This window comes from Musa acuminata, chromosome BXJ3-7, assembly GCF_036884655.1.
Source record: "Musa acuminata AAA Group cultivar baxijiao chromosome BXJ3-7, Cavendish_Baxijiao_AAA, whole genome shotgun sequence".
In the NCBI taxonomy this organism is placed as follows: domain Eukaryota; kingdom Viridiplantae; phylum Streptophyta; class Magnoliopsida; order Zingiberales; family Musaceae; genus Musa; species Musa acuminata.
In genome coordinates this window covers 4662476-4671276 of record NC_088355.1, presented here as the reverse complement: position 1 = coordinate 4671276, position 8801 = coordinate 4662476, and the positions used below count along the sequence as shown (strand labels likewise).

Below are 8801 nucleotides of genomic sequence, written 5' to 3'. Positions count from 1 at the left end.
TATTGACATAGTTAATGTAGCAGCTTTATTGTTTAAACGATTACCATTTTGAATTATGTTTTCGGAAATAGCTGTTATTAAGTTCTTTTAGCAGAAAATTTTAGCCCTCTTTTTTCTTAAGATTGTCAGCAGTGTTTTTTTTTTCTTTTTTCTTAAGATTATAAGCATATGATTAATTATATATTACCTCCTATATTTGGATCCTATTAGCGTCGTGATTTTCGTACTTAAAAAATTTACACTAGAATTTATAGTTTTAAAAGTAAAATAAATATTTATATTTATCCTAACATCATTAATTATATTGATGAAAAATATAACATGTGACATTATGTATGATATTAAATTATTTTTTATCGATAAAATCATTAAAAGAATATAAAAATTATTATTATTGATTATTTTTTATATTTTTAATATAACTTATGACAAATAAAATTATTTATTTAATTTTAAAAAATATAAATCTTAATATAAATTTTTTAAATATAAAAATTATAATGCTAATAGGATAATATGTAATTAGTCCTACTACCATCTTAGTAAATGATTAAAACATATTTGATCCTTCCTAATTATCTGATCGACATATATAATCTTACCTTTAAATTAGCTAAGCTAATTGCCAAAAACATATATTTTTGGCAATTAGGCATCAGGATTCACCAACATTAAGTTAGAATTTATTCTGAGATTAGATGGATAAAATCCAAGAGATTATAAAAAACAGGATAAATGAGACATAAATACTTTTCTGTAAGGTTCTATCAATATAAATCTTGCTTAACAATCTTTATATAACTCGTTATATCAAAAATATCTGATTTACAAAAGATCAATCTTGCAGTATCTTATGGATTATAAAACATTTTTTTGATTAAAATATGATATCTTTTGATAACCCCTACAAAAGAAAGAAAGAAAGAAACGATGGCTCCTCAGTCCTAATCAAACAAGAGTGCCACGTGTACCATGTTTATTAGAATGAAATCCAACCTACGGACTGGGGCCCTCTGATCTGGTCGGACCCCACTCCTCCACCTCCTTAACTCCGATCGTGACCTGTGCCCCACCACCACGTGCCTCTCGGGCCCCACTCGGCAGCTCCCCCGGTCAAAGGCGAACCCGAGTACGCATCAAAGGCCGCGACAAGATCCGATCACGAATCTTCATGCACGTGGATCACTCTGAAAGTGCACATCACGGGCCGTCGATTCGCCGGTCGCGGTACTGTCTCCTGCCTTTATATGTGCTCCAAGTAAGGTTTCAATAAAGAGAGAGGGAGAGAGAGGACCAAAAGGATCAACGCCCACCATGATTGGATCCATCGGTGACATTAATGTCATGTACCTATTCATCATATGGAAGAACTATGCACATCATGCTCATCACCTATGTATCCATATGTATGTGCGTTGCCAAGGAAAAGGATGCCTAAAGATAAAAGAGGGATATAAAAAAGGGAACACGTACTATAATGTTATTTAAGTGATGGGTGCAAAGACATACTGCTCCAATAAGATCATACATGTCCTAATATATTTTGTTTGGCCGATCAAATTTGTTCTTATCATTTACAATTTTTCTTTTCTAATCTTATTGATTTTATCTAATTATATGGATTTTGTAATTTGGGGCCCCACTTTTGTCATTTATGACACCTCTTCGGAACGGCAATTACCCCACTGTCGCTTTGTCCCAATCGAGCAAAGAGAACACAGAGTCCCCACTAAGAGGAGCAGCAGCTTCGGAAGAGTGTAGAGAAGCGAGGCAGCGATCAGATCTCCTCCCACGATCTGCCCCTCCGACCGATAGCTCTGCGATCGATACTCCTCGTGAGCTCTCGCCTCCCTCTTCCGGCTCCGTGTTCCGCTCTTTTCCAGCTGGAGCCCGCCGCTTTCTCGTGATTTCGTGAAGGAACGCGGCCCCTTCTGGGCTTTAAGCTGCCCCATCCGCCTGAATTCGCTGCGGGTCGGGTTCTTGGGTGCTTCTTGGCTAGATTTGGTGCCACCTTCTGGCGAGGTTGTAGAATTGGTGGGTGGAGTAGGTAAAATGCAGGGCTTTACGATGAATTGCTCGGCAATGGTCGTTCCTGGTGCCGATTCCGCCGATTGGAGTTAGTGTGGGCGTAAAAGGCTGCTTCTTGGAGTCGATCTGCTAGTTTTCTTTAATCTTCTTGTCGTGGTTTCATTGGCACTGCTGGTTTTGTGCTGGAAGGGGTTTAGTGTTCTTGATTTGATACGCTTTTGTTGGATCTGTTGTTTGTCTTCTATTTCGGTACTTCACTCTTACCTTATAGTCTCTCGTTACTACGATGCCAAAATTTTTTAGGATTTTGACTTGACAGCATGTTGATTCTTTACTTCAACCAGTCACTGTCTTTAGATAACGAGATACAGGTCGGTAGGATATCGTCTATTTGATATGGCTGGGGGAGTTGGCCATCATTGCATTTTTTGGTTTCAATTTTTTTGCTCTCAATTCTTAATAGCCTTAGCTGGTTGCTTCAATGTGGTGTATTTTTAGTTCGATCTGCACACAATTTTGGATTTTAGGCTGGAGTAAGTCACTGTTGAGGTTCTTTAGCTCCAGCGACTTTGGTATAGTTGGGCCTTGATGTCTTTCCCTGACAGCAGTTTCATTCAATTAAAATTCCCAGTTGGCCCACATGATTATTGTCAGCAAGAACTGGATTTGCTTATCCCCTGCTATACCATAACTCATCTTTCTATTTGTAACAGTCTGCAGCATAAGGTCGTTCCAGAGGTCCAAAATCTTTCTTCTTGACAAGCAGCATCCTTGTTGCATGTTTCATCAGTCCACTGGAATAATATTTCTTTGTCCTACAAGGTATACAGAGCTGACCCACTACCATCTTGACTCTTCTTAGTCCAATACAATGGACAAAGTATGTATCTAGAATCTAGATTGAGTCTTTTGAAGCACAGGTTCAAAATCGAGCTGTAAATGGCTATCACAGATACCCAGAATCCATTATTGGGTGAAACCACATGTGGGTCTTTGCTGCAGCAGTTGCAGGTAGTTTATTTTCTTGGACATACTTATTTGCATGGATCAATACAAAGCTGACCACTTGACTGACCTCGTGCTTCAGCTATTATGGGATGAGGTTGGTGAGTGTGATGAAGAACGTGATAGAATGCTGCTTCAGCTAGAACAGGAGTGCTTGGAGGTTTACAAGAGGAAAGTTGAGCAGGCGTCAAAGACAAGAGTGCTTCTTCTCCAGTCCTTGGCTGATTCAAAAGCTGAACTCATCAGACTTCTTTCTGCTCTAGGGGAAAAATCTTTCATTGGCATTGTGAGTTGCATTTGTGTCACTCAGATTGCTACGGCCATTGATTTACTTAGAACTAGAAAAGTGACCATTTTTTGACTTGCATCATTTTTGCAATGAACTCTTCAAACATCATTTTATCTTTGTTTCTTGATCTATAGTAAATTAGACAACCAATTACATACAGAGTCAATCTTGCATTCTGTTCGGAGGTATATGCAAGGAGTAAATAACAACTAATTGCACTGGGAACCAGTATCTATACTGGACACAGTTTGTTGGTTGTATCCATGCCTAGTGATAAATTCTATTCTAAATTGTATATCAACTTGAGCATTGGGAGACACTAAATGTATGATGTTGTATCCTACATGGATGGGTTTCAAGTCTGTACATAAATTTTGAAGAAAAAAAGAAAAATCTATGGACATGACATTACTTCTGTTTAATTATTAAAATTATTGTCTCAAACTCCAAAAACCTTATGATATAGAATGAACACTGGGAGCAGGAGTAAGTTTCAAGTGAGTAGAAGAGGGAGGAGTTTCTAATACCTAAAGAGTCCTTGTTTTAGACAAGTTAGCAATCACTTAACATACTAAGCTGGAATAGACTGGTTTTGCACATGTTTCGATAACAGAATAAGGTTTTTTTCTTTTAGTAGTCTGTGTCCCGTCTGCATTTTTCTTCTTTACTCTCTTTCCATAACACTAAATATCAAGAAAATTTTATCTATGTTGTCTCAATCTGATGAAGGCTGTGGCATACCTTGAAAACACATAGGTAATCTTGGAGAGCTGAAATATCCTTTACCTAAGGTTTCTTCAGAGCCTATTGCTGCATAAGTAGCAGAAAAATGCAATAAGTTGCCCTCCCTAGGCAACACTTTGTGCTGACAAGTAGTTACATAGTTACTTCATAAAGATAATCTGCCTTTATGAGTTCAAAGATATAGGGTATTTATCAGATCAAAGTAGTTATTTATTTAACAAGTGCAGGGTAAACTGCCCTTATGAGGTTACTACATCTTGATCACAAAGCACTTTTTCTCTATTGATGATTCATGTTTGGTCTTTATCAGCCTGATAAGTCCTATGGCACAATCAAGGAGCAACTAGCAGCTATAGCACCACTTCTGGAGCAAATGTGCAAGCAGAAAGAGGATAGGATAAGAGAATTTTCTGATGTGCAACTTCAAATTGAGAAAATCCGTGGAGAAATTGCTGGAAATTTGAAGATTGGTGAGCAAATTGGGACAACAGTTGATGAGGAGGATTTGTCACTGAAAAAGCTGGATGAGTACCAGTTCCAACTGCAAGAACTTCAGAAAGAGAAGGTTCCTCATTATAGTGTCATTATTCGGTTTATCTTAAAATCATAATTCCTGTGCTAACATCTGCATAACTAACTTTTGCAGAGCGATAGGCTGCATAAGGTCCTTGACTTTGTCAGCACAGTGCATGACCTCTGTGCAGTTCTGGGGTTAGATTTCTTTGGTACTATAATAGAAGTTCATCCTAGTTTAAATGACTCTGTTGGTGTACAATCAAAGAGCATCAGCGATGATACCTTATCCAAGCTTTCTAGCATGGTCACAGCACTTGAAGAAGACAAGAAAACGAGGCTACAAAAGGTACATTCAACAGTGCAGCATCATAACTTTGGCTCTTCAATCTAGGCTACAAAAGCACTATACACTTCATTGGTTCTAAATCTGAAGCTTTGATGTATGCAAAGCATTCCTTTTCAACTTTCAGAAAACAGGAGATTGAGGCATTGTCATGCTTGCACTCCAACCTAACAACTGATGCTGCAGCAAGAACAGGCAATAGTTCCTGACTATTTGGCTCCAACTATGGATCTATAGCTCTTCTGGGTGCAATATTACTAACCAAATTAAGGGCCATCATAGTTCCTTTTTATTCTTTGACATCTATAAATTCCATGTTCTTATTGATCTAACCAAGAGTTATGCTAGTTATCAGTCACCTGATGAGGGCTCTTCTTCAGGCTAGGATTAGCTGTATAAAGGATGTGATGATATTCATGTATAACAGAGCAAGCATAAAATATTTGTTTCATTTTTTAACAATATAACTTTAGATAAAGAGTTCTTTCAAGCGTGACCCTAAAATTCTAACTATTAGAGTAGGGTTGTACATATTCTATCCTTTTTAAGTCTTTAGCATTTTCCTTGTCAAATTTATCCTGCCAGAATTCAGCTCAGGCTTTATTTTTGAAGTCTCGTGTTCTTTTTTGAATTGAGCTTTTGTCATAAAAGATGTGATTGTTCTGAGAGGATCTAGTGACTGGTGTATGTTCAAACTACATATGATTCTACCTACAAATTAAATATATTGTATGATTGTGTGAAGATAATGAGATAACAATGAAAGGGGTCGGTTGATAATAATTTTCTTTTCTTGTAGTACCATGTATATTGTGTTTCTGATATTTTGCTTCATATTTTATCATCCAGAAAGTTTAGCTAACTAATTGCATGTGCTTCATTTGATTTTTGCTCTTGATGCATTTTCAGCTTCAAGAGTTAGCTGCTCAGCTTACTGATCTTTGGAATCTGATGGACACACCAATGGAGGAACAAAGTTTGTTTAGTCATGTAACATGTAATATATCTGCTACGGTGGATGAGGTTACCATTCCTGGAGCTCTCGCCCTTGACCTGATTGAGCAGGTTAGTTAAGTATTGTGAAGTTGACAGTGCCTAGCTTTTCTGAATTACAGTACTGAGGAGACGGTAAAGTCTTTTTTTAACTTAAATGTGCTGTTATGTATATTTTACTCTCTCTTTGTCAAGGCGGAAGTGGAAGTTGAAAGGCTAGATCAGCTAAAGGCAAGCAAGATGAAGGAAATAGCTTTTAAGAAACAAACTGAGCTTGAAGACATTTATGCTCGTGCTCACATAGACATAGACTCTGCAGCTTCAAGAGATAAGATATTGGCTCTAATTGACTCTGGAAATGTTGAACCTTCAGAATTACTAGCAGAAATGGATCATCAGATACTGAAAGCTAAAGAGGAAGGGATGAGCCGAAAAGAAATATTGGAAAAGGTTGAAAAATGGATGTCAGCATGCGAAGAAGAAAGCTGGCTTGAAGACTATAGTCGGGTACAGATATACTTATTTCTTGTCATTGTATACTGATTCTTATACTGAACTCTCTCGTGCATTATTGTACAGCTTGGTACTTTGATCTCCAATTTCCAACAATAGTGTTGTGTGTATATTTTAGGTTTACTGACTTGTGATCAAAATCCTTCATTGATGGGAGGTACCTCCCAGAGGAATTCTTTCTCTAGCCCATGTGTCCATGTCGATGCACACATGTACTTGTATATTGGCATTATTTTATGCTAGTCAGTTTTTCAGTCCTTACCCGTAGTTGCCTGTGGGTATATGTTCCAGTATATTTAGCTTTTTATTGTAGGATGCCATGACTACCTAGTGCTGCCTTCCTAAGAAGTTTCTTGAGTGCAATGTTATTTTGACTCAGTACTTTATCTTTGCTTAAATATTAACAGAATCTAGTATGTGTCCTGGTTGTCCATTCAGTCTCTTATATATCACTGAACTTGGAGAAATTTTTGGGACAGGAGAATCTCCACCATAGAGTAGTTTTCTTGTCATGGTCAAAGCAGTTAACCTGATCCATGTTTAAGTACTAAGCATTTCTGACCTCTGTAACATGGTATCCTTTTTCAGGATGATAATAGATATAACTCAAGTAGAGGTGCACATTTAAATCTCAAGCGTGCAGAAAAAGCTCGGATATTGGTTAACAAGATTCCAGGTCTGTTTGCAAAACCTTGTTTAGATCTACTAATTATATATCTTACCATGATCTACTTTCTGAAGTAAAAGATTATGCCATTATTGGCAATAACTGCTTATAATTCACTTGGAGAGGATATATGGGTGGTTACTTTTCCCTTTAAATATTCTTTTGCAGGTGTTTTTTCCTGTTAAACGTGTACTTAATATGGAACATTGCATTAATTGGTCTATTTGATTCCAAACTTTTGTTGTCACAAGGGATTATAGTAATTAGATCCTAGTTTCTGCGCATGCATCAGTGATAGTTTTGAGTTTGCGGACTCATGTTTGAACATTCTGATAACCTGCCTCAAAAGAATGGCAATGTGATAGCCACTTTTTGCAATTGTTGGACTGGAGCCATTGGAACAAGAAAACATTACAGTTACCATTGTAGATGAAGACCGAGCCTTCAGTGAAAAGTGATTATCCCACCATCAAAAGCAAAACATGTTAAATTCTTTTACTTCTTTCCTGCATTCCAACTGAGCCAAAATATTTTTTTTTTCCTTTTTGATATGGTGGTACTAGAAAACAGGGTAATTGTCTTCATTACTGAGGAAGGCTGACTTCTCATAATCTACGAGTTATCTTTATCATGTAGTCGTAAAGAATCATTCTGGTGCATTTTATGTCCAATAACATCAGGATCAAATTAAAGCGGAGGTTATTTTACTTGCACCTTCTTGCTAGCCAAACTGGTCAGTACAAGTTTATACAAAATGTGAGTGCCAAGTCATGGGTCTTTTCTAGTAGATTAATTCTGTCAGCTTAGGGACATTTGTATGATTAATAATTGATCTACAGCTATGTTTGTATTGGCCATTTCGAAGACTTTCCATGACTAACAGTATTTGATGGTTCAGCTCTTGTTGATATGCTAATTGCCAAGACTCGAGCATGGGAGGAGGATCGTGGCATGTCATTCATGTACGACGGTGTTCCACTTCTTGCTATGCTAGACGAATATACCTTGCTAAGGCAGGAAAGAGAGGAGGAAAAACGAAGGCAGAGGGTACTCTTTGGCTTCTTTAATATTCATGATCGTGCTATCCTGGTTTACAATGAGTTGTATTGTGAGGTTTTTATTTCATTGTTTTGTGCTTGAGACTTGCAGGATCAGAAGCGCATTCATGAGCAACTTGCCACTGAAAAAGAAGCTTTGTTTGGTTCAAGGCCAAGTCCAGCCCGGCCACTTGGTCCAAAGAAGGTGATGGGCCCTCATGCAAATGGCGGCGCATCTAATGGAACCCCCAGTCGGCGGCTATCCCTTAACGCCAACCAAGGCAGCATGAACGGCATCAGATCCATGAGCAGGGATGGAAAAAGAGACAGTAACAGGCCAGCAGCTCCAGTGAACTATGTTGCCATAGCAAAAGAGGATGCAGCCTCCCAAATGTGTGTCACTGAGCAAGCTCCTGCTTCACCATGAGTTGTTGCCATGAATATGTTTGCGCCTTTTCTTCTTAACCTGATGCAGTCTTTTGTTAGGTTGTGATGAGTTGTGGAGAGTGACTGTAGTTCAGGGTTGAGGAGTGACTGTAATCAGGGTTTTGATACTCTTCTTTAATTGGCCTGTTGACTTTTGAGAACATAATATTCTATTATTGTAAGATTCCATAGCTTAGCTGTAAGAATATAGGTTTCTTCATTCACCCTAATCTAAGCATG

General features: G+C 37.8%; 1 protein-coding gene across 2 annotated transcripts; it reads left to right on the top strand.

Annotated features, from left to right (window-relative positions):
- The first annotated feature begins 1681 nt into the window (after positions 1–1681).
- On the top strand, positions 1682–8785 carry LOC103990479 (65-kDa microtubule-associated protein 1). 2 transcript variants are annotated; one of them, XM_009409634.3, is made up of 11 exons: positions 1682–1835; positions 2742–2850; positions 2949–3039; positions 3116–3319; positions 4377–4631; positions 4713–4928; positions 5835–5990; positions 6114–6425; positions 7020–7107; positions 7997–8145; positions 8248–8785. In XM_009409634.3, the coding sequence occupies exons 3-11, from the start codon at positions 2968–2970 to the stop codon at positions 8560–8562; spliced, it is 1767 nt and encodes a 588-aa protein (XP_009407909.2). In that variant the 5' UTR covers positions 1682–1835; positions 2742–2850; positions 2949–2967; the 3' UTR covers positions 8563–8785. The 2 variants fall into 2 exon arrangements, with proteins under 2 accessions (XP_009407909.2, XP_065016533.1); XM_065160461.1 differs by lacking the exon at positions 1682–1835 and having other exon boundaries at positions 2805–3039.
- Positions 8786–8801: the final 16 nt, after the last annotated feature.